Source organism: Chionomys nivalis, chromosome 1, assembly GCF_950005125.1.
Source record: "Chionomys nivalis chromosome 1, mChiNiv1.1, whole genome shotgun sequence".
NCBI lineage: Eukaryota > Metazoa > Chordata > Mammalia > Rodentia > Cricetidae > Chionomys > Chionomys nivalis.
In genome coordinates this window covers 78,557,534-78,583,579 of record NC_080086.1, presented here as the reverse complement: position 1 = coordinate 78,583,579, position 26,046 = coordinate 78,557,534, and the positions used below count along the sequence as shown (strand labels likewise).

At 45.0% G+C, this 26,046-nt stretch overlaps 1 protein-coding gene across 2 annotated transcripts; it reads left to right on the top strand.

Annotated features, from left to right (window-relative positions):
* Positions 1-6,091: 6,091 nt before the first annotated feature.
* Ggcx (gamma-glutamyl carboxylase) lies at positions 6,092-26,025 on the top strand. 2 transcript variants are annotated; one of them, XM_057762036.1, is made up of 15 exons: positions 6,092-6,213; positions 6,428-6,598; positions 9,696-9,854; positions 10,149-10,314; positions 13,316-13,394; positions 14,872-14,978; positions 18,011-18,174; positions 18,667-18,932; positions 19,073-19,204; positions 20,085-20,236; positions 20,654-20,823; positions 20,986-21,116; positions 21,903-22,050; positions 22,194-22,389; positions 22,715-26,025. In XM_057762036.1, exons 1-15 carry the CDS (start codon positions 6,171-6,173, stop codon positions 22,905-22,907), a joined length of 2,277 nt encoding a protein of 758 aa, XP_057618019.1. In that variant the 5' UTR covers positions 6,092-6,170; the 3' UTR covers positions 22,908-26,025. The 2 variants fall into 2 exon arrangements, with proteins under 2 accessions (XP_057618019.1, XP_057618028.1); XM_057762045.1 differs by lacking the exons at positions 20,085-20,236; positions 20,986-21,116; positions 21,903-22,050; positions 22,194-22,389; positions 22,715-26,025 and having other exon boundaries at positions 20,654-20,793.
* The last annotated feature ends 21 nt before the right edge of the window (positions 26,026-26,046 follow it).

Genomic DNA, 26,046 nt, shown 5'->3' with positions numbered 1-26,046 from the left:
GCCCAGATGTTAATGACTGGTAGCTTCTATCTGAGCTTTAAAAGAAGACATTATTGTTGTTGTTGTTGTTGTTATGGTTTTTCTAGACAGGGTTTCTCTGGGTAACGACCTACTGTCCTGGAACTCACATAGATCCACCTGCCTCTGCCTCCCAAGTCCTGGAACTAAAGGCGTGGTACCACCACACCTGGCTATTTATTATTTTTATTTTATGTGTTTATTTTGCCTGCATGTGTGTCTCTACACTGTGTGCATGCAGTGCCCCAAGAGGACACAAGAGGGAGTTGGGATCCTCTGGAACTGGAGCGAGAGAAGGCTGTGAGCCATCATATGGTTGCTGGGAACCAAATCTTGGTTTCTGCAACAGTAACAAGCACTCTTAACCACTGAGCCATCTCTCCAGCCTCCACCTGGTCTCTCCGAGATGAGATCTTTCCATGAACCTAGGCCTCACTGATTCCTTCAGTGAATGCTGGCTGTCATCTTTCTGTCTCCATCCCCCAGGACCAGGAAGGAGCACAGAGCTTCAGAACCAGGTATAGTGTGAATTCTAATTGGTCTTAATAATAAAAAACCCAGAGTCAGATATCAGGATAAATGCTGAAAAATCAGAGAAGTAAAGGAGCCAGCCACTAGGGAGACTTTTTACCTCTGTTGAATCCTCAGACCAAAGGGAGCATGGTCCTGTCTCCACAGATCCTCAGACTGAGCATCTTGAGCTCCTGTCTCCTCTTGCCTTATATTCCTCTCTCTGCCCAGCCATATCCCTAGTTTCCACCTCCCTAGTGCTGGGATTAAAGGCGTGTGACTCTTAAGTACCGGGATTAAAGGTGTGAGCCACCTGATGCGGGATGTTCTTTTATATGCTGTAAATATGTCTTATTACTATTGGTTAATAAAGAAGCTGATTTGGCCAATAGCCAGGCAGAATATAACTAGGTGGGAAATCCAAACAGATATATAGAGAAAGAAGGCATAGTTGGGGAGATGCAAGCAGCTGCCACTAGAGAAACAAGATGTGAGGTAACAAGCCATGAGCCTTGTGGTAAAATATAAACTAATAGAAATGAGTTAATTTAAGTTGTAAGAGCTAGTTAATAATAATCCCGAGCAAATAGGCCAAACAGTAAGTAATTAATATTAAGCCTCTGAGTGATTATTTTAGAAGTGGCTGTGGGACCAGGTGGAACAAGAAACCTCTAGTTACAAAACAGAATGGTAATTTAAAGTTCATTCCACCTATAATTCAGGTTTTTCCAATTCCAAGGTCTTATCTCATGGCATATTTCTGAGTCTTTCCTTGAAATATTCTGTACTTAACTGTCTGTTTTATAGACCCCTACAGTTTATCACTAGGTGGTCATCTGGGTTTGGATCACAAAGCAGTGAAAAAATAAATTAAAGAACTTTAGAAATAGTTAAAGTGAGGGTGGAGAGATGATTCAGCAGTTAAGAGCACTTACTGCTCTTCCAGAATCCAAGTTCAGGTTCCAGCACTCAGAGTGGGCAGCTGATAGCTGCCTGTAAATCTAGCCTCAGGGGATCTGATCACCTTTTCTGGCTTCTGTGGTCACACACAGGGCATACACATGACACACCGTACATATATACATAAATTTTAAAAAGTTAAACAGAAAACCACTGTGACTTTATAGTGTCAAGACAAATGCTGCTATAACTCTGAATATCTGAATGCTACTTTTGATTTTTGTTATTTGAGAAAAAGTTTCTATGTTGTAGCCCTAGCTGTATGGGAAGTTGCTCTGTAAACCATGTTGGCCTCAAACTCAGAGATCCACCTGCCTCTGCCTCCTGAGTGCTGAGATTAAAGGCATGTGCCACCACTACCTATCCTGATAAATTCTTGTTATAAATGCAACTTTAGGTGATTTGAAGAGGTAGCCTGTAGAGAAATGAATTGTCAAAAAGAATATGTCATTTTGATATGGACTATTATCACCTTCCATAATTGTAACTTGTCAATGAAACAGATCAACAGGACCTGAAGGACACTGCCAGAGGATCACTGGCCAGAGTCCACAGAGAAGATCAAGGGCCAATTCCTTATTAATCTGTTTTAGATGCGTACGCTGTACTTTTCAACTGGCCTCTCCATGTCTCAATATATACTCAACAGTCAAGCCAAACGTCTTTAAAATATAAGATTTAATTTTTCCCTTGTGTATGAGTGTTTTACTTGCGAGTGTGTTTCTACCATGTGTGTGCCTGGTGCCTGCAGAGGCCAGAGAGGACATCAGATCCCCTTGGACTGTAGTTACAGATGGTTGTGAGTAGCCGTGTGGGTTCTGGCAACCAAACCCAGGTCCCCTGGAAGAGAAGCCAGGTCTGCCATGAAGTGTTTGGTTCTGAGGAGGCCTCTATATCTTGAGGACTCTCTGTTACAGTTTCTGTTGCTGTGAAGAGACACCATGAGCGCAGCAACTCTTATAAAGGAACACATTTAGTTGGAATGGCTTACATTTTCAGAGGTTTAGTCCATTATTGTCATAAGAGACATACAAGCATGCAGGCAGACATGGTACCAGAGCAGGAGCTGAGTGAGAGTTCTTATATCTTGACTCACAGGCAATACCTCAGATAAACTTTTTGGCCAAGGGTAAAAAGCAGCCACATTCTTGACCAAAATATCACAAGATTGATCTCTAGGCCACACACACTAAAGTTATTCTCCCTTGAAACTTCTTGAGTCAGCCCTCTCCCCCTCCCCCAGCTCAAATCACCCTTATCACTAATGTCTTCCATGCTCCTACTCATATGGCCCACTAAGCAGCATTTAAAACATCCCACTGCTTTCCTAACCCAAACTCCTAAAGTCCAAATTCCTCCAAACAAAAGAACCGTCAGGCCATTCACAGCAATATGCAGTCCCTTGTACCAACTTCTGTCTTAGTTAGGTTTTCTATTGCTATGAAGAGACACCATGACCATGGTAACTCTTATAAAGGAAAACATTTAATTGTGGTGGCTCGACTACAGTTCAGAAGTTCAGTCCATTATCATCATAGTGGGACATGGTGGTGTTCAGACAGAAATGGTGCTGGAGAGGTAGTTCTGTTTCCTACATCTTGGCTGGCAGGCAACAGGAAGTGGTCTGTCTCACTGGGTGTAGCTTGAGCCTAGAAGACCTAAAAGTCTACCTCCACATAGACACACTTCCTCTAACAAGGCCACACTGTTGTAGCAGTTCGTTTGTTCATTTTCCCAGCCATCCAGACTCCCGAAATAACCACACAGAAACTGTAATAATTAAATCACTGCTTGGCCCATTAGCTCTAGCTTCTTATTGGCTAACTCTTACATACTAATTTAACCCATTTCTATTCATCTGTGTATCACCACATGGCTGTGGCTTACTGGCAAAGTTTCAGCATGTCTGTCGCCTGTGGGGCTACATGGCATCTTACTGACTACACCTCCTTTCTCCCAGCATTCAGTTTAGTTTTCCCTACCTAGCTCTATTCTACCCTATCACAGGATCAAGACAATTTTTTTTTTATTAACCAATGGTATTCACAGCATACAGAGGGGAATCCCACATCACCACACCTCCCATCAGTGGCACTCCCTTTGGGGACCATATTCTTTAAAACCACCACAAGGACCTTATAGTTGGGTCCAAAATATATTTATTTTCCACAAAAATTTGTAGTACTTGCTAGATCAAACACAAGGACTCACACATGCTAGACCAGTGATCTATTGTGTTACAGATGTAATTTGTCTAAACATGTAATAATAACTTTTTGTCTTTGAATAAATCATCATACATGTGTATATGTGTATGTTATATAATTTTGGTTTTTTGTTTGCTTGTTTGTTTTGGTTTTTTTCTTTTTACATAAATCGGTCTGGAACTTACTACATACCTGAGGGCAACCATGAACTCTTGATACTCCTGCCTCCACCTTCTGAGTGTTGGGATTATAGGCTTATACCACTACATTTAGCATTGATGTATTCTTTGAAATTTATTTTTATTATTTTTAGTTATGTGTTTATGTCTGCGTGAGGGAATGTGTGCATGATTGCAGGTGCTCTCAGAGGCCAGAGGCCTGGAAACCCCCCCAAAACTGGAGTTAAAGACAGTTCTGAGCCACCTAATGGGGATACCAGGAACCAAATTTAGCTTATCTACAAGAGCAAGACTATACATGCTCTGAACTGCTGCCATCTCTCCATACCTAGATTCTCATTTGAAAATCTTCTTGATGTAAAACTGTTCAAAATCGGAGCTGGAAAGGTGCTCCATTGGCGAGACACAGGTCTGTTCCCAGTACCATGGGTTCACAACCCGTTGTAACTCCAGTGATAGGTGATCTGATGTCCTTTTCCGGCCTCTGCACACACGAGGCATACAGATTCAAAAATATACACGTAAATAAAAAGAAATCTTTAAAAATGTCTTCCAAACTGGGGTTGTAACTCAATTGTACAGTGTTTGCCTAGTATACTCTAGGATTTGTGTGAGCCCCAACCTTACACACTTACACACACTAGTTTACTCTAGGATTTGTGTGAGCTCCAGCATTACACACTTACACACACTAGTTTACTCTAGGATTTGTGTGAGCTCCAGCATTAAACACTTACACACACTAGTTTACTCTAGAATTTGGGTTTGAGCCTGAGCATTTCACACTTATACACACTTAAAAGAAAAAAAAAAGACAGAACTCAGCACATGTTTGTAACCAGGACTCAGGAGGTAGAAGCTGTCGGGTCGATATTCACGTAATCCTCACCTGCAGTGTTTGAGCCAGCTGGGCTACATGAGACCTTATCTCAAAATAAAACAAAAATAAACATAAAATCTAGTTTCCTCTGTTTCCAACAGTGTAAGAGTGTACTGAGACCAAAATGGTAGTGAGTTGTTCTGTTCTGGGATACTTTTCCTTATCCTGTGGGCCAATTCCAGTAGCGAATTGAATGTTACGACTGTGTTCAGTACCTTCTGACTGAAGGCTAGACAGAGAGCGCTTGCTCCTTATCTCTCCTTTTTCTTTCCTTCTTCTTCTTCTTCTTCTTCTTCTTCTTCTTCTTCTTCTTCTTCTTCTTCTTCTTCTTCTTCTTCTTCTTCTCTTCTTCTTCTTTTTAAAAACCTTCCTGCTGCTTTTAAATTTAGGAGTTTCTTTAGGTACAGAACGTATTGGCACACTAGCTTTAAGCAGGTACAGTTCTTCCAAGTGCATCCTTAACTCTCCAGGCCGCGTCTGTGGAAAAATCTGCCCTTTTGCACCATTTGTCTTTTTTTTTTTTTTTTTTTTGAATGCCAGGAAGCACTTTAGGACATTTAAACCCAGAGAGGAAGGACACAAAGAGGTGGGAAAGTATGAGTCTTAGTCTTGCAATCCAAACATTTGGGAGACAGAAGCGCAGGAGGATCGCCCCGAGTTCCAGGCTAGTTCTGTCTCAAAAGGTGGCACAAGCCTTTAGTCCCAGCACTCTGTCTTTTGATTTTTTTTTTTTTTTTTTTTTTTTTTTGGTTTTTCGAGACAGGGTTTCTCTGTGGCTTTGGAGCCTGTCCTGGAACTAGCTCTTGTAGACCAGGCTGGTCTCGACCTCACAGAGATTCACCTGCCTCTGCCTCCCAAGTGCTGGGATTAAAGGCATGCGCCACCACCGCCCGGCTAATCCCAGCACTCTGGAGGCACACGATTGTTTGTAAATTCGAGGCCAGTCTGGTCTAAACAAACGAGCGAGCGCAGGACTACACAGCTATAAAGACAGACCCTGTCTCAAAACAACAAAATAGGCGTATGTGATGGGTAGTTAGCATAGAGACACTTGTTCTGGGAATGGTCACTCCTCCCTTACAATGCCAAGGTTAGATTCACACGTGTCCCTTTACCCCTGCGCTGTCCATCCTCCGCCCCCAACTCCTTGCCCTGCCCCTCCTCCCCCTGCTCCGCAAGCTCTTGGGGCTCAACCCTCTGCTCAGGATCGCTCCGCCCCGCCCCTCACCCCGCCCACACACTTAGCTCCGCCCCTACGCCTGAGTCCCCGGCCGCGGGTTCTGGCCTTCACGACAGTGCGGGTGCTTTCCGGCCTGCCGCGCGAGTGTTGACGTGTCGAGGGGGCGGAGCCCAAGACAGTATGTGGGTTTCCACTCGCTCGCGACCGGCTGCAGAGGGTCGTTTGTCTCTGCAGTCATGGCTGTGCACCGTGGGGCTGCACGGATCGCTACCTCCTCAGGTAGGCTGGCTGAGGGTTGGCGAGAGGGATGGTGACCTTAGTGAGGAAGTGGCATATTGGGAGAGATGGTAGTCTTGTGTTGTGAGTCCGTGGGAGGATCCTGGAGGAGGGCCTGCCACCCAGAAGCTTGCAGTAGTCCGATCAATGGAGAACCCAGTGGGGTGGATACCCTAGGTTTTCCTACACACACATTTTCCCCACTTCTTGGTTGTAGATAAAGTGCAGAAAAACAAGTCTGCACGGACATCAGGGCTCAGCCAGGGCAGCCGCATGGAGAAACTTTTGGGGTTTGAATGGACAGATTTATCTAGCTGGCAGAGTGTCGTGACCCTGCTTAACCGACCAACGGACCCCGCAAACCTGGCTGTCTTTCGTTTTCTTTTTGGTAAGTCCATTTTCTGGTCCCGGACATTTTGGTTGGGCTTGAGAAAATGACATCCTATTTTTTTTTAAGATTTATTTTGTGTGTGTATGTGTGTGTTAGTTTGTCTTCTATTACTGTGATAAAACACCATGACAAAAAGCATCATGGAAAAGGAAGGGTTTGTTTCAGCTTACAGTTGTAGTTCATCATGAAGGGATGGATGTCAGGGCAGGAACCTGGAGCAGAACTGGAAAAGAGTCATGGAAGAACCGCAGTGGCTGTTGGCTTGCTCCTCGTGGCTTGCTCAGCCTGCTTTCTAATACTACCTGATCACCTGTCCACACAATAGGCGGGGCCCTCCCACATCAATGCTCACAGGCCAATCTGATTTGAGGCATTTTCTCAATGGAGGTTCCTCTAGATTGTTTTAAATAGACAAAGATTAACCAAGATAGTTTCTGTATGGATGTGTGAATGTATACCAGGTATGTGGTTGCTTGTTGAAGCCAAAAGAGAGTGTTGGATTCCTTGGAACTGGAGTAAAAGGCAATTGTACTGCCTGATGTGGCTGCTGGGAATTGAGCTCTGGTCCTTTGGAAGATCAGCGCATGCTCCTAACTGCTGAGCCATTCTCTCTAGTTCAGTCACCTATTTCTTAGTTGTTTCTTAGGTGGTCTTTTCCTTAGAGCTGAAAGTATTGGAATAATGGAAGAATTCTTTGGAAGTTTAGAATTGTAACCTGGCCTTGTCACCTCTAGTTAGGGTTTTATGCTCAGTGCACATGTGCATGTAGACCACAGGTCAACGTCAGGTGTCTTCCTTAATCATTTCTCCACCTTATTTTTTAAGACAGGGTCTCTCCTGAGCCTGGAGCTCACCAATTGAGTTAGACTGGCTGAGCAGCAAGTCCCAGGAGCAGTCCTATCTCCCTGCCTCCACAGCACTGAGATTGATGGCTGCTGTGCCAGACTTTCTGCATGAGTGCTAGTGATCTGAATTCAGGCTCTCATGCGTACAGCAAGACTGAGTAATCTCCCCAGCTCTCTTTGGTGTATGAAATGGTCTTATTCTGTAGATCAGACTTATCTGGCCTCTCGAGTTCTGCTCTTCCTCCTTCACCATCACACCTGACAAGGGACCCATTTTAGTCATGTCAGGAAGCACCCTAGCAGCTCAGAGAGTTAGGATGTGCTGAGACACTACTGTAGCAGCTCAAAGAGTTAGGATGTGCTGAGACACTACTGTAGCAGCTCAGAGAGTTAGGATGTGCCGAGACTCTACTCCTGTAAGTCCAGTAGCTTCCAGCTGGAGGCCATTTTGCTTCCTGGAGACATTTTTAGTTAGAACTTTTGAAGAAGAGGAGTAGGTAATGGGGGCTGGCATCTGTACTGGTACTAGCATGCACTAGATGTCTTGTAATGAACGAGTAAATACCCTACAGATCATTAACCAGACTGGCTAACACAACTGCTTCTGGGATTGAGAAACTGCCTGATCCCAAACTGGCTTCCAGAGCCGAGTGTCCCTTATTTATCTTAGTGTGTTGACCAAATACCACTGCCTTCCTGGGTGTGTCAGCGTGGTAAGGAGGCTGCTTGTTGGTTCCCGGCCGCTTAGCCCCACAATAATCACACAGAAACTGTATTAATTAAATCACTGCTTGGCCCATTAGTTCTAGCTTCTTATTGGCTAACTCTTACATCTTAATTTAACCCATTTCTATTGATATGTGTATCACCACGTGGCTGTGGCTTACCAGCTAAAGTTCCATCTGGCTTTGGCGGGGCTCCATGGCTTCTCTCTGACTCCACCCTTCTTTCTCCCAGCATTCAGTTTAGTTTTCTCTGCTTACCTCTATTCTTTTGCCCTATCAGGCTAAGCCAGTTTTCTTTATTAATTAACCAGTCGTATTCACAGCATACAAAAGGGAATCCCACATCATGTCAGGAGTCAAAAAAAAAAAAAATGTGTTAAGGTCCCCCAGAGCACTTTTTATGGTTCAGATGTAAGTAATTGAACCCTAACAATTTTTATAGTGTTTTGTACATATCTCTTACTTAATCTTTCTGCAGTTCTGTGACATTTTGTTATTGTTTGTCTTGTTTTTATTTTTTGAGATAGGATTTTACTGTCCTAGATGTATAGTCCTGGTTGATCTGCCACTCACTATGTAGATCAGGCTGGTCTAGAACTCACAGAGACCTGCTTGCCACTGCCTCCCTCCCCAGTGCTGGGATTAAAGGTGTATTCGAGGATCACTGGCTTGTGAAGTATTTTTTTTAAAGCTCTATTCTAGTGTGTATATTGTGTGAGTGTTTGTACATACTCCCACATGTGTATGCACACTCCCACACGTGTGTGCACAGGTGAACGTTCCTGCGCATGAGCACAGAAGCTAGAAAACGGTCTTGGTCACACTCCATTCACTAGTTCCTTTGAGGCCAAGTCTCTCCCTGGGCCCCTGGAGCTTGCAGTTCCTCTGCAGGCTGGAAGTCAGCAAGCTTCCTGTTTCTTCCCCTTTCACAGCTGGCTTACAGCTGTGCATAGAATTCCCAGCTTGTTATTGGTGCTGGAATCTGAACTGCAGTCCTTATGATTGCTCAGTGGGTCCAACTTTCCAGCGTCACTACCTCTTCACAAAGTATGCGCATGATTCACAGGTGGGAATCAGCTTGTGAGCTTTAGGGTTTGTCGGACCACACAAGTAGCATAATTCTTAGCCCAGAATAGGCTCAGTACTAATAGTAGGGACTAATAATAGTGGCTTTTATTTATTTATTTATTTATTTATTTATTTTGGTTTTTTGAGACAGGGTTTCTCTGTGGCTTTGGAGCCTGTCCTGGAACTAGCTCTTGTAGACCAGGCTAGTCTCGAACTCACAGAGATCTGCCTGTCTCTGCCTCCCGAGTGCTGGGATTAAAGGCGTGCGCCACCATCGCCCGGCTATTTTGTTTTTTTTTTTGAGGCGAGGTTTTTCTATTTATCTCAGGCTGGACTGGGACTCACTGTGTAGCCAGGCTGGTGGTGAAATTCAAGTGTGGTGCTGCGCGTGCTGAGAGCTACATCGTGCCTCCTTAGCAGATGCTAACAGCTGTCTTCCCCCACTTGCTTTTATAGCGTTCTTGATGCTCCTGGACATTCCCCAGGAGCGGGGCCTTAGCTCCCTGGACCGAAAATACTTGGATGGGCTGGACGTGTGCCGCTTTCCCTTGCTGGATGCCTTGCGCCCCCTGCCGCTTGACTGGATGTACCTTGTCTACACCATCATGTTTCTGGGTGAGGGGAACTGGGTGCTGGGGATCTGAACTAGGGAGAGCTGACTGAGCTGGTAGAAATGCAGCAGAAGCATGCTGGTGAACAAGTCATTGCATGTCTGTAGCACTTCCTCTGTGATTCTGCCCCATGCTGCTCGTCTGTTGTCATGTGAGCCGTCACGACCCCATAACTCTTCTTTCATTTAGTGCTCTGCCTGGTTATAAAATGCCTGCTGACCTTTCTTAATTTCAGTCCCAGGGAAGCTGGGCCTGTGGTGACACTTTGACCTTGAATCCTCTCCTCACAAACCCCCAGGGGCACTGGGCATGATGCTGGGCCTGTGCTACCGGCTAAGCTGTGTGTTATTCCTGCTACCTTACTGGTACGTGTTTCTCCTGGACAAGACATCGTGGAACAACCACTCCTATCTCTATGGTTTGTTGGCCTTTCAGTTGACGTTCATGGATGCAAACCATTACTGGTATGTGCCCTGAAAAGTAGGGGTAAGGTGTGTCTGGGTCAGAATGCTTGCTAGAGAGACAGGGCCCAGTGAAGTTCTAGAAATTGTCGCATAGGCACAATTTTTATTGGTGCTTTGGTCTTTTGGAAGGGGGGTTTCGGGTGGGATTTGTATTACTGTATGTCAGGCTGGTCTGGAACTTACTACGTCATCTAGGCTGGCCTTGAACTTGCTATTCTCTGGTCCTAGCCTGACTACTGGAATTAGAGCTGTGAGCCGCCATGCTGACTCAAAGACATTTTAAACCAAGTTTTGCAAAGTATGGTTTGAGATCATACTTTGACTTTGATGGATTTGGGGGAGCCTGTTCTCTCCTTCCATGTGGGTTCTGGGGAATCCTGAGGTAGCCTTGATGGTGAGTGCCCTTCTTCATTCAGCTATATAGCTTGCTTGACTTGGATCGATTGGGAAGGGGAAGGGCCAGCAAGTTGGGTGATTGCAATGACATAGGAAAATGGCTCCACCCACCCCTTTACTTTTTCCATATCTCTCCAGGTACCTTGCTATATCACTCCTGTATCCCTCTTAGAAGAAGAGAAGATTAAAGCCAGACATAGCTGTTTTCCTATACTCCAGGGTGCAGACTTTACTTTCTGTGTGTGAGTCCAGACAGGCAGAGTTAGAGCCAAATGTAGAAGTTCCTGTGAGGTGGAGATGATAGCAGATACCAAGAGGAGAGGGGCCGCCAGGGTTGCCCAGCAGTGCTGTCCTAGGAGAAAGTAACCCACTCCGCTCTGGCCTAGGTGACCATCTCTCAGGGGAGGTGGGGCAAAGCCTTGGAGCCAGGGTGGTGGGGCAGGAGACCTTGAGGTTCTCTTGTTAAGTGAGAGGAGCTGGTGGGGATGGTTCAGCAGTGATGTATGAGTACACATCTCTCTCCCGTAAAGCTTGTGTGTGTGCCCATGTGCTGGAGATGGCCCCGGCCTCCTGCGTGTACACTACCACAAGGCTACGCTCCCAAACCCCAGTCCTCACCTTTGCCAAACTTGGAACCCATTCAGGGTGTCTAGCTTTGATCCTAGAGAATTAAGAGGTCATTTTGACAGGTTTCCCTTACTTTCAGGTTCCACTTTTGTTATTTTTAGACATTTTGAAAAAATTACTGTCACATACTCAGGACTTTCTTTGTGACACACATATTTAAATGTTTTTTCTCATTCAAACCTTTGAAGAGTCAGGTTTAGTTGCTCAGGCCCAGCACTTTGGGATGCTGACGCAAGAGGATTGCTTTGAATTAGAGACCAGCTTGGGCTATCTATATTAAGATCTTGTCTCAAAACAAACAAATATGAGGTCCCTAAAGGTGAACTAATTTTGTAGATGAAAAAGTAAGTCTTGGGAAGACTAAGGTTACACAGCAGGCAGGAAACAAATGACCTCATTGTCCTTGACTGTAGGCCTAGGCTTTTGCCCACAGCGTAAGCCCCGTTCTCCCTAACTTTTTCCAAACCTGCTTGGTTTCTGCCTCAGAGTAAATCTGGTGTTAGTATCCTAGCTTTTTCCGTTCTCTCGCAGGATAAAATTTAAAGTCAGGAGTCCTTTATCACTGGATCCAGCTTTATAAATGTCAGTTTAAGCTCTGCATTATTTTGCTGGGGAGGATTTTGAATTTATTTTTCCTTTTTTACCCCTATGAAAATGGAGGTCAAACTCCGGGCCTTGTACGGGTTAGGCAAGTGATCAGTGACCTGGGCCACTTTCCCAGCCCCTCCGTCTTTGAGATAATAGACCATGTAGATGAGTGTGGTGGTGCACGCCTTTATTCTCAGCATTGAAGAAGCAGCGCGGCATGAGGATTATAGCTTGGTCTACAAGGTGACTTCTAGGCCAGCCTGGGCTGTAAAGACCTTGTCTCAAAACACCAAAACAAAATAAAAGAGATAATGCACTATACATGTATATTTGTGTGTGTGTGCATGAGTTTATACACCTTTGTGTCTGTGTTTTTTATTTCATGTGTGTATATATTAAGCTTACGTGTATGTATGTGTACCATGTGTGTTCCTGATGTTGGTGGAGGTCAGAATATGGTTCTGGACATCCTGAAATTGGAGTTGCAGGCAGTTTTGTGAGCTACCATGTGGGTTCTAGGAGTTGAACCCGGATCCTCTAGAAGAGCAGTTAGTGCTTTTAACTGTCTCTCCATTCCCTGTTTTGTGATTTTATTGTTTAGTTATTTAGTTACTTTTTTTTTTTTTTTTTTTTGAGACATAGTCTTACTGTGTAGTCCTAGAACTTGCTATGTAGACTATGCTGGGCTCAAACTCATGGGGATCTGCTGGTCTCTGTCTCCTGAGTGTGCACCATGCCCAGTCTATTTCTGTTGTCTTAGTTGTAGTTACTATGATGTGGAGTTGGTAGCCCAGTAGAGGGGACAAGGGTGCTGTGCTGTGCTGTGTGTGCAGAGGTCAGGGTTTTGTGGGCTCCGGGATGACCGCAGGTTGCTACCCTGAGCCATTTCTCCGGCCCACCCTTTAGATTTGTGAAACGGTCCCTCAAATTTGTTTCTCCTTGTCATTTCTATTATAGCTTTGAACCTGATCTGATTCCTTAGGACAAACTGAAGTATGTGTGTTTTGAGTCGGGCTCTCATCATATGTAGATCACTGGCTCCAGACTTCAGCAGTTTTCTTGCCTCTGCCTCCTGAGTGCTGGAATTGTAGTCATGTCCACAATACTCTGCTACACTGAAGATTTTATTCTTGTTTGTTTGTTTGTTTTTGAGGAAGGGTTTCTATGTATAAAAGCCCTAACCATTCTGAAATTTGCTTTGTAGACCAGGCTGGCCTCAAACTAACAGGTATCCAATTGCCTCTGCTTCCTGAGTGCTGGGATTAAAAGTGTGTGCCACTATTGTCCAGTTTGAGAACTATTTCGTAGGTAGATAGGACTGGCCTAATTGGAGGGTGGGAATGTAGCTGAACTAAGAGACCTTTCTTGATGTTTTTCCTCCTTCCTGTAGGTCTGTGGATGGCCTGCTGAATGCCCAGAAGAAAAATGTCCATGTGCCCCTTTGGAACTACACAGTCCTGAGAGGCCAAGTATGGAATCTTGTGTGTGTGTGTGTCCAAATCTTACAGCTGGATTGAGCCCAGAGTCTCCATTTCTTCATTATTGATGCTGCCTATGGCAGGCTAGGGATTTGCTGTCTCCGTCTGCCGTCTTACTGTGGGAGAACAGCAAATACAGATGCCCAGCACTATGTCTTCCTTTACACGGGTTCCGGGAATTCAGCCTTGGACCCTCATGCATTCGTGGAGAATGCTGTACACATTGTGCACTCCCAGCCAAGGAGTAGGGCTTCACAGGCAAGGGGCTCCTTGTGAGCTGTGGCTAGAGACCCTCTCCTCTGCCTCCCTAGATTCTGCCTTGTTTTTAAAAGATATCTATTTATATAGTTGGGCATGGTTGTACACATTTTTAATTCCAGCCCTCAGGAGGCAGAGATCTGTGAGTTTAAGGTCAGCCTGGTCTACATACTGAGTTCCAGGCCAGCCAGGGCTGTACAGTGAGACCTAATCTCAAAAAAAAAAAAATTATTAATTTTGTGTGTGTGTGTGTGTGTGTGTGCATGCTTGTGTGTGTGCATGTACCACATGGCATGCATGTGGAGATAGAGGATGGCTTAGGAATTGGGTCTTCCTTCCACTGTGCTGAGCAGGATGTCTCTTGATGTTTCTGTCCTGCTGCATTGCATACTCCAGGCTCCTATCTCTGCCTCCCATTTCACTGTAGCCGTGATTACAGATGCATCCCACTGCACCTTTTTCTGTTGGGAATCGAACTCAAGTTGTCAGCCCTGTCCGACATGCACTTTCACCCACTAAGCCTTCTTCTTGGCCCTGGTTGTTTCTTTATTCTTTTTGCTGGAAAGCTAGATGGGCCCTTCATTTTTCCAGTTCCTCAGTCCCTGAGTTCTCAACGCCTCGTGGAATGAATAGCACCTTGTCTATTAGATTAGACTCCTCATGAGATAATCACGTCTGTGCTTTTATTACTTTTTTCTTTGTGCCTGACATAGGTAGTTGTTTTCGTTTGTTTGTTGTTTGATGAATGTCTATGTGACGAAAGGTTAGAGGAATGGCTGTATTCTTTCTTGGGTATTGGCTAAGATGAGAGGTTTATCCTTTAATTTTTTTTAAAGTTTCATTTATTTTTTAAATTGTTTTTATTGAGCTATATATTTTTCTCCGCTCCCCTTCCTTCCTCTTCCCTCCCCTTCTACCCTCTCCTGTGCTCCCATGCTCCCAATTTACTCAGGAGATATTTATTTTTATTTATGTATGCATGTGTGCCAACTTGTCTATGTGTGTACCATGTGCATGCAGTGCCTACAGAGACCAGAAGAAGATGCTTTAGAAGTGGAGTTATAGGTGATTGTGAGCTGCTTGACGTAGGTACTGCGAATCAAACCCAAGTCATCTATAAGAGCAGCAAATCCTTAACCACAGAGCTTTCTGCAGAAAAAACATGGGTTCTTTGTTTGCTTAAGCATCATGCCACATTTTGTGTTTACAGATCTTCATTGTGTATTTCATTGCGGGCGTGAAAAAGCTGGATGCAGACTGGGTTGAGGGCTACTCCATGGAGCATCTGTCCCGGCACTGGCTCTTCAGTCCCTTCAAGTGAGTAGTGTCAAGGCAGAGGCCTTCTTGGGTTATAGGTTACTGAGTGGTGATTTGTCTGTCAAGTCTATGTAACCTGTGTCTGTCATTTGCCTTAGCTCCCTATTCAGACAAATGCAGAGTCAGTGATACTCAAAGATGGAGGCCAAGCTAGATGGAGGACTATAGTATAGACAGTCAGGAAGAGAAAAGAATCAGAATCAGGTGACATAGTGTGTCCCACTTTGCTTTTGGTTGCTGAGATAAGACCATGACCAGAAACAGCTTGGGAAGAAAGCGGTTATTTGGCTCACACATCCAGTCCATCCTAATCAGCAGCTATCATGGAGGAAAGCCAAGGCAGGGGCTCCGTAGAGCAGGAACCTGGAAGCAGGAACGAAGTGGAGACGGCTGAGGATGCTGCATACTGGCCTGTTTCCCATGGCTTGCTCCCGTTTTCTCTTTTAAACGAAAATTTAATTTTCTTTATGTGTATAATTGTTTTGCTTGCATACATGTATGTGTACCACATGGGTGCCTGGTGCTGATGGAATCTAGAAGAGGGCATCCGATCCCCTGGCGCTGGAGCTACAGACAGATTTGAGCCTTCATGTGGGTACTGGGCCTCAAGCCTGGGTCCTCTAGAAGCGTAGCCAGTATTAACTCTTTGCTCATCTCTCCAGGCCTGCCAGCTTGCTTTCTTATACCACCCAGGACCACCTGCATAAAAGTGCCACTGCCCATAGCTGCCTGGGCTCTCCCACGTCAATCGTTAACCAAGACGGTGCCCTGAAAGACCTAGGCATTCTAATGGAGGCTATCCCTCAGTTGTGGTTTCCTCTTCCCAGATGGTTCCAGCTTGTGCAAGTTGATAATAAATGAAGCAGCACACTTGGTACATTAGCCAGTACCCAGCCATTACCTTGGGTGACAGTGGTAGTTGCTTGTGTCTTTGCCTTGTCAACCCCAGTTTCTTCTCTCTTTATTCTTTTCTTTTTTTAAAAGATTTATTTATTTATTATGTACACAGTATTCAGCCTCCATTTATGCCTGCAGGCCAGAAGAGGGCAGCAGATCTCATTACAGATGGTTGTGAGCCACCATGTGGTTGCTGGGAATTGAACTCAGGACCTCTGGGAAAGCAGTCAGTGCTCTTAACCTCTGAGGCATCTCTTCAACCCCCCAGTTTCTTTTGTTAATTTTTTATTACATTTTGGCTATAGTGGTGATTGAACTTGGGGTCTTATCCATGTAAGGCAAGCACCCCAGCCCTGACCCCACTCTTTTTATTGTCCTTTTTATTTTTTAAATTTTTTTGGAGACAGGGTCTCACTATGTAGCCCTGGCTGGTCCAGACCTTACTATGCAGACCAGACTAACCTTGGACTCAGAGAGCTCCTCTGCCTCCTGCATGCTGGGACTAAAGGCGGAGTGACCGTAACCTTCTGTAGAGCCCCTCAGACAGTTCAGGAAGACAACTGGTGCTGCTCTTGCCCACAAAGCAGTTGTTACCAACTCTAAAACAGCTTCATCTGTGAGGTTTTCCTTTCCTTCCGATTCCCCTCTCATTTCGTTTCTCCCCACTTCCTTTATTTCCCATGTTCTGAAATGTGATCTGCCAGCCAAGCAGTCGCTCATGCGGTTTCATTTTCACATGTGTTTGTTTGCATGTATTTGTAGGTACATTTGCACAGTGCCATGCATACGTGTGGAGGTTAGAGGACAGTTTGCACAAGTTGCTTCTCGGCTTCCACCATGTGGGTCCCAGGGAACAAACTCAGGCCTCCAGGCTTAGCAGCAAACACTTTTGTCCCCTGAAGCACATCTCTCCAGCCCAACGCAGTCAGTGTTTTTAAACAAGTTTTTTCTTTTCTTTTGAGAAAAGATAGCATCTATCCCAGGCTGGCCTCCAGCTCCCTGAGGATGACCTTCAGCTTCCTGACTTCCTGCTTCTGCCTCCCAAGTATTAGGATTACAGGTGTGCACTGCCGCACCCAGTTTTCTGAAGTGCTGGGGACCAGTCCTGGCACTTACCTTTTTACCTTTTTTTTTTTTTTAAACTTTTTAAATTTATTCTTTGTGGATTTCACATCATGCATCTCGATCCCACTTGTCTCCCTGTTTCTTCTCATCCGCCCTCTGCCATTGCAACCCCCCCCCCCACAGGATAAAACAAAATAAAATTTTAAAGAGAAAAGAAAAAGAAGGAAAACTCTCATCATGGATGCTGTCGTGTGACACAGTGGGTCACGCAGTACACCCTTTAGTCCATACATCATTACTTGCAAGTGTTTAGTGCAGTGAGTCGTTAGACTGGTTTGAGGCCTCTGGGTTTTGGCTCTCACTGGGACTCCTCTTGGATATCCTGTTGTCCTGTGTCTGTCATGGAGAGATCCTGCCACTTTGGGCCTGCAGGGCTGGCCCCTTTTATGCTCAGCACTCACCTTTTAACACTTCTTATTTATGATTTCCATGGGGAAAATTCTGTAGTATATTCCCCGCAGTATATTCCCCGCGGTATATTCCCCGTAGTTTATTCCCCGCAGTATATTCCCCATAGTATATTCCCTGTAGTATACTTTTCCATCAGATTTTATCCTTGGAGACTGGGCATTACTCATTGCACAGGGGATATTTATTTATTTATTTTTATTTTTTTTTATTATTTTTGGTTTTTCGAGACAGGGTTTCTTCTCTGTGGTTTTGGAGCCTGTCCTGGAACTAGCTCTGTAGACCAGGCTGGTCTCGAACTCACAGAGATCCGCCTGCCTCTGCCTCCCAAGTGCTGGGATTAAAGGCGTGCGCCACCACCGCCCGGCCACAGGGGATATTTAAAATAAAGAAAAAAAAAAGGCCCCCTGAAAATGTCAAGGGGTTGGTAAACTCGAATGTAGAACATTTTTATGAGTGCATTTGGGCCTTAGCTGTTGTACCCCACTGGTGGGTAGATCTTCATTAGGGACAAGTTGTTGAGGTCCCTAGTGCTTCAGTTGTGCTGTGGTTGCTGGGCAACCCCACTGCCTGGGCCTGGACCTTTGTCTCTGTGTCTGCAGGCTGGTGCTGTCCGAGGAGCTGACAAGCCTGCTGGTGGTGCACTGGTGCGGCCTGCTCCTCGACCTCTCTGCTGGCTTCCTGCTCTTCTTTGATGCCTCAAGATCCATTGGCCTCTTCTTTGTGTCCTACTTTCACTGCATGAACTCGCAGCTCTTCAGCATAGGTCAGTGCCTGCAGCTGCGGGGCTGTGGGGAGCCTGGAGAGGGGCCTTGTCTACCGGTGGGAGATGGCAGGGGCGTGGGAGGTGCAGGAGCTGAGCTGAGTCCAGTGTGGTCACTGTGAAGCAGCAATGAGTAAGGATGAGAGGATTGGGACCTCTGGGTACATCATGTTGCACAGTGAGGGTCTGTGAGAAGAGCTGTTAGGTACTTCCTTTAGGGCCAGGGATGTGGCTCAGCTGCTCCAATGCTTCCCCAGTGTGCATCCCCAGCACCACACAAAACGGAGGTAATGGCATTCACCCCTTGTCCCAGCCCTTGGGAAAAGGTTAGAAGGACTAGGTCAGGGTTGTCCTCAGCTACACACTGAGTGCTAGGCCAGCACGGGCTTTGTGAGACTGCCCAAGAAAGTGGAGACAGAGCCTCCTTAGAGTAGAACACTTCAGCAGTACTTTGTAAGGGAGCCTGACCATCCGACTTTCTTCCTGCTTTCCTAGGCATGTTTCCCTATGTCATGCTGGCCAGCAGCCCCCTCTTCTGCTCAACTGAATGGCCACGGAAACTGGTAGCTCGGTGCCCCAAATGGCTGCAAGAACTGCTGCCTACCAAAGATGCTCCTCGGCCCAGCCCTTGCTGTGTCTATAAGAGGGCCCGGGCCAAGACTGGTACAAAGGCGGGACTGCGCCACCGGCTGGGAGCCGTCTTCACCCTGCTCTACCTTCTGGAGCAGCTCTTCCTGCCGTATTCCCACTTCCTCACCCAGGTTTGTGCGATCATTTTACATGCTGCATGGGCTTGGACTGTGCTGGATGTGGCAGGGCTTGTCCTTTTAGCTTTTCCTTGCTGGAGAATGAGGTTGGGTTGAGAGATATCAAGCTGACGTGGTCTGCTCTGCCTTCCCAGGGTTACAACAACTGGACAAACGGGCTGTACGGCTATTCCTGGGACATGATGGTACACTCTCGCTCCCACCAGCATGTAAAGATCACCTACCGCGATGGCCTCACAGGCGAACTTGGCTACCTTAACCCTGGGGTGAGACACCTGATGTTGCCCGTTCTTCAGAGCCCCTCGGGCTTTGGGATTTTATTTGGTCCTATACATATCATAAAATAAAACAAATTTGGGTCCCTGCACTTTCTCCAAAACCAGACAGAACCTTCTTTTTTTCTTTTTCTTTCTTTCTTTTTTTTTTTTTTTTTTTGTTGCTGGACCCAGGGCCTGACCACAAGTGTATACTCTACCATTGAGCTACATCCTCATCTTTGAACCTTTCGTCATTTTAAAAAATTTAATGTATGTGCTTGTGTGTGTACATGAGAGACAGACAGACGCATGTAGAGACAACTTTGTGGAGTCAGTTATTTCTGCAGCTTTGTGAGCTCTGGTAACGTAATCCAGGTCATCAGGGGGTTGTGGCAAATGTTTTTAACATGCTGATCATCTTTTTTTTTTTTTTTTTTTTTTTTTTAAATCAAGACAGGGTTTCTCTGTAGCTTTGGAGCCTGTCCTGGAACTAGCTCTTGTAGACCAGGCTGGCCTCGAATTCACAGAGATTCTCCTGCCTCTGCTTCCCGAGTGCTGGGATTAAAGGCATACACCACCACCACCACCACCTGGCTACCAGACCATATTTTTAATTAATTAAGCCAGGGTCTTTCTGTATAGCTCAGGCTGGTCCCTTTTCAGCCATTATGTCTGATGCTGTACTTTTTTAAAAATGTGGATAGAGATGAAACAGTTTGTCATTGTTTTGAGTTAAGATTGTGTTTTGGAAAGGTGAGTAAATACCTAACAATGAAAGTTCACATCCGAAGACAAGTTCCTTTCCCCTCCTTCTCTAACTAGGCAGCAGGTAAAGATCTTTGTGTTATTGGCAGTGACAAAGTGGGACTAATATGGGGGTTTGGGACAGGTATTCACACAGAGCCGGCGATGGAAGGACCATGCAGACATGCTGAAGCAATATGCCACTTGCCTGAGCCTGCTGCTTCCCAAGTACAATGTCACTGAGCCCCAGATCTACTTTGATATTTGGGTCTCCATCAATGACCGCTTCCAGCAGAGGTGGGCAAGAGACAGGGGAAGATGAAGCACAGCTCTTTTTGACCAGATGAAAAGCTGACGTCTTCTCATGGTGTCTTGCTTTTTACAAGGCTGTCTCTCTCTCAGTCTAGTGCATGTCGGGGTTGATCTGGTTGTGGGCATAGTTGGTTGTGTCCAGCAGGGGGCACCATCATCCAGGAGAAAAGCGAACTGACTATTCTTTCAGACACTGTTAACACAATGCCTTCTCCTCAGGTGGCCACTAACTCACATTCTTTCCCCTTCTCTCTGCCACGGACTGGCAATAACATGCTGACAGTAGGCATTTCTCCTTTTGGGAAATCCTGTCCACTCTCCATGGGTCCAGTGTTGAAAGGAGCAGAACCAGTGGTGGGTGAGTGGCCACTGCCTCCTCAGAACATGATTTTCTTTTTTAAGGCTTTTTGACCCTCGTGTGGACATCGTGCAGGCTGTCTGGTCCCCCTTCAAGCGCACACCTTGGGTGCAGCCACTCTTGATGGACTTATCTCTCTGGAGGACCAAGTTACAGGATATTAAGAGCAGTCTGGACAAGCACACTGAGGTGGTCTTCATTGCAGACTTCCCTGGTATGGAGTAAAGTGAGAGCAAATTGTGCTGTCTTTCCTTGGCTTCCTTGACCAGAGACATTGCATATGATGGGATAGGGAGGGAACTCTCTGGAGGTGATGGTGGCGAAAGTTTGTTTTGGTAGGATGGGGTGGGATAGTGACTTCTCTTGCTTCTGGCAGGGCTTCACCTGGAGAATTTTGTGAGTGAAGACCTGGGCAACACTAGCATCCAGCTGCTGCAGGGAGAGGTCACTGTGGAATTGGTGGCAGAACAGAAAAACCAGACTCTTCAGGCGGGAGAAAAAATGCAGGTATTTGCTGGGGTTAACAGTGACAGAGGCTGAGGATGTAGTACTACAAAACAAAACCTGCAGAAGGGGCATGAAGTTTAGGGAGATATAAAGAAACTGCTTGGCCTTTGATAGGCCAGCCCTTAGGTAGGTGGAGTAGACAGAACAGAATTCTGGGAGAAAGAAAGCCGAGTCAGTCAGTCGCCATGATTCTCCTACCCGACACAGACGCAGGTTAAGATCTTTCATGGTAAGCCATACCTCATGATGTTACACAGATTATTAAATATGGGTTAAAGATGTGAGAACTAGCCAGTAAGAGACTAGAGCCAATGGGCCAAGCAGTGTTTAAAAGAATACAGTTTCCGTGTAATTATTTTGGGAAAAGCTAGCTGGGAGCCAGGCGGCGGGAACACAGCCCCGCAGCCTCCTACTACAGAGATAGGGTTCATTTATTACAGATAAAAAGTCTTTACCAGTGCAGTAGTGTAGGGGAGGCTCAGAAAGCAGGAACTTCACTGGGGCATGGAAGCACGTGCCTGTCATTTTCAGGACTTGGGAGGCTGAGGCAGGAAAACAGAATTCTAGGCCAACCTGGACTACACAGTGAGACCAGAACTCAAAACAACACTAGGAGAAGAAACAAAAAGGAGGACCCCTGAGGCTGTGAAAAACTTTCCAGATTCTAGGGGCCATTGTTTCAGACTCAAAGACAAAGGAAAAGAGAGTGCCAGCATGATTAGAGTAGCGAGGCCATAGGCTAGCTAGGGAAGCTAGAATTAAATGTATCCTTTGTTACCCTCTCAGTTGCCTGCTGGAGAGTACCATAAAGTCTATACTGTATCATCGAGTCCCTCCTGCTATATGTACATCTATGTCAACACAACAGAGGTCGCACTGGAGCAGGACCTGGCATATCTGCAAGAATTAAAGGAGAAGGTGGAGAATGGAAGTGGTGAGTGAGTGTGTGGAGGTTTGACAGGAAGTCAGGGTTATAGCTAACCGTCAAAGAGAGTGCTTGAAACCTCTCGGAGATGGGGATGACCCAGTCAGAGAGGGGTCCATCTCATTGGTTCCTTTTTGCTGACTTCTGGACAGAAACAGGGCCCCTGCCTCCAGAACTTCAGCCTATTTTGGAAGGGGAAGTAAAAGGAGGTCTTGAGCCAACACCTTTGGTCCAGACCTTTCTAAGACGGCAGCGTCAACGCCAAGAAATTGAACGCCGGCGAAATAGCCCTTTCCATGAGCGATTCCTCCGCTTCTTGCTGCGAAAGCTGTATGTCTTTCGACGCAGGTATTTTCACATCATCAGGTGTTTGCAGGTTTGGTCACTTTCCCCTAGTGAGGACAACAGTAGAGACTCCTAGGGATCTTTCCCCTCCTCACCCTTCCCCATTCTTTTTTATCTCTAATCTTTCCATCTTTCTATGGTTATTCCTATTCTACCCTAGAATACTGTCAGCCTTCAGAGGGGTAGGGTCCTTGCATTTGGGATGTGGAAGGTCAGTAAAGTAGATGTCTGTGTCTCCAGGTGAGTGGGTCTAAGACCAAGTGTTTCCTTAGGGCTTTGGTTGGAGTTATGTAGAAAAATAAATTTGGACTGTTTAATTTTTTTTCAGCTTCCTGATGACTCGAATTTCACTCCGAAATCTGCTATTAGGCCGTCCTTCTTTAGAGCAGCTAGCCCAAGAGGTGACATATGCAAACTTGCGACCCTTTGAACCAGTTGATGAGTCAAGTGCTTCAAACACCGATTCTTCAAACCCTAATCCTTCAGAGCCAGATTCTGAGCATGTTCACTCTGAGTTGTGAGGGCAGTCCAGATGTTCTGTGCAGATGTGGGGGCTTCCTGGATATTTGTGAAAAATGGTCTATTTTGAGATAGGGTTTCACAATACTATACAGGCTGGCCTCAGACTCATGCTAGTCCCTCTGCTGAGTGTTTTGTGATTACATGAATATCACCAAACCTAGTTCTTTTCCTTTTATATCCCCCACCCCTTATAAGTACAAGATGATAGTTTACAGAATTCAAGGCAACAGGGAATTTGAATTCCAAGATTGATGGCTCTTTTTAGAAGCAGTGTGAACTGTCTTTTTACACAGCAAGGGAATCTTTGTGTAGCTCTTGCTGTCTTGGAACTCTCTGTAGACCAGGCTGGGTTTAAACTCTCACCTTCCTCTGCCTCCCAAGTGCTGGGATTAAAGGTGTGCACCACCAATGCCTTGTTTATAGTCATTTTAAAGCTGGTTCTTTAGGAAAAGGAATTTACCACAATAACAGCTGAAACCATGTGCTTGCTATGTACCTGGATTATCATACTTTGTACTTTAAGAAGTATTGGCTTTATTTTACCTTTGAAGAAAGGAAAGCAGGTAAAATTCACCCAAAGGAGGCCGGGCGGTGGTGGCGCACGCCTTTAATCCCAGCACTTGGGAGGCAGAGGCAGGTGGATCTCTGTGAGTTCGAGACCAGCCTGGTCTACAAGAGCTAGTTCCAGGACAGGCTCCAAAACCACAGAGAAACCCTGCCTCATAAAACCAAAAAAAAAAAAATTTCACCCAAAGGCATCCAGGAGTGGGTTGACAATTTGAACTGCAATCTGTTGGAATTATGTCTTCTATGCTGTTGCTTAATAATTTTCATAACCAAATGGGAGGAGGGGAAGAGGTGGAAATTTTTAATAAAAATTGAAAACTAAAAAATTTTCATAACCACTGACAGTAAAGCTGAAGCAGTATAGCTTAAAACTTGTATTAATTCCAAGTGATTAGGATGACCAGGTACTAAAATGTACAAAGTAATTTTTTATTTACGATTCCTTTTTGTGGCCAGCATGTTTTTCAGCAGTATTGGTATTAGAACTGCACTACTAAATAGGGAAGCCAGATGGCTTGCTTTAGTATAAATCAGCTTAGTGAATGGCAGCTCTCTAAGCCATGACTGAATATTAATCCTTGAGGTTTTTCTTACATTTGTCAAGCCCCATCACATCTATCTTCTGTTCATCCTATTTTTATCTCTACTATTGGCTTATTCCTTCATTCTTTATACTAGAGTCTACTTAGGGATAGACCAAGTCAGACCCACTTTTTTTTTTTTGCGCAGGTTGAGCCCAAGTATGGACATCAAAAGTCCCTCTTAATGCATACAAATTATTGTATATAGGCTATTGATGGCCATGTACAGGAAACCCTCTGATCCAATTTTCTAACAGGGAAAACCATTTTGTGGTTTTTTATTTAGAGACAGGTTTTCTGTAACAGCCCTAGCTGCCCTGGAATTTACTCTCTACACCAGGCTGGCCTCAAACAATCTTTTTCTTACAGTAACACTATGAATGTACCTTGGCACTATGTCCTTTCCAGGCTCAGCTGTTTCCTTGTTCCCTTAACCTGTCACCCTTGACTAGCAAGAAGTTATTTGGGATGTCTTTCAAATGTATGCTGGAAATGAACCCAAATTTCATGCAAAGTACTCAGTCTGTACAAAGATGCTGTTTCTGTGCTGATATACTACCTGACTTTCTCAAGAGAAATGTTAGGATGGATTAGAGATGAAGACATTACTAGATAAGCTACCTGGAGCTAGAGATGGAGCTCAGTTGATAGAGTACTATTAGTCTACCACGCATGTGCAGGTGGAGCTGTAATCTCAAGAGGTGACAAGATCAGTTTAAGGCTAGCACGGGAAAGGCGAGACCCTATCTGGTTGAAGTTGTATTAGTATTGCTAGAGAAACTACGCTCTCCCAAGAGTTGTTCTGGGAATGGATTATTGATTTCTTTAAAAAGTTAAGGGGCCTAGCATTGTACATCTAGCAAAATTAAAAATACAATTTCCTTTTCATGTTAAGAACTTGTACCTGACCTTACCATCTCTCCAGTGTATATTTCATGCTTGTACTTAGCGTGTACCCTTACTTGGTCTAGTGTTCATACACCTAGTACTTTTAGGACATACTCTGTCCTATGCTACTCTAAGCCAGTTATCTCATAGTTTAGCAATTTGATCTTAGCTAGCCCAGACTATCCCCAAATATAAATTATATAGCAGAGAATCTTTTAACTTCCAGTTGTCCTGAACACTCATATTACAGGTGTTCATTACCATGCCTGAATTTTTTTCCTTTGAGACGGGGTCTATTATATAGCCCTGGCTATCCTAGATATGTAGACAGCCAACTTCAAACTCAAATGTCTCTGCTTTCAGACATTTGGAATCACAGGCATGTACTACTACATACAGCTCAGCAATCATTGTTCCTACTACTAATCATCTATCCCCTCTTGTCTTTAGCCAATAAGGTTATTCACAATGGAATGGTACCTAAGACTTGAGATAAAGACTTGCTAACCAAGTTTGCTGTCTCTCAAATGCTGGGATTCCAACTGAGCCACAAAGGCTTTCTAGGCTCCTTGAAATCACTAAACCTTTATCAGACAATGCAGTGGGCTTTCTGTTGTTACTAATTTTAGTGAACTTTAGTTAAGAAAACTTTGCTTTGGGGGCTGGAGATGGCTCAGAGGTTGAGCCCTAAATTCAATTCCCAGCAACCACATGGTGGCTCACAACCATTAAAAAAAAAAACAAAAAAACAAAAACCAAAAACAAACCTTTGCTTTTCCAACACTAAAAACTAAAGTGCCTTCCTGTCACCACAGAAGCCACCATCCCCATTCAGGGAAATCCACATTCCTTAAATTCCAGAGAATCTTCCCTATTTATTTCAATAGCAGGGGCATACTAGTTTTGGCTAGCCCAGAACTCAGGAGAATCTGCTTGCTTCAGCTACTCCAGTGCTTGAGGGATGGGGAGACACCTAACTCCAGAGCAAGCAACAAGAGTTCACTCCAAGCTTCTAAACCATGACCTTATCGTTGAAAACCTTTTCTTTGGCAATGGTGGTAGAACACATGTAGATTTTATCATAGAAAATAACAAGTGGACA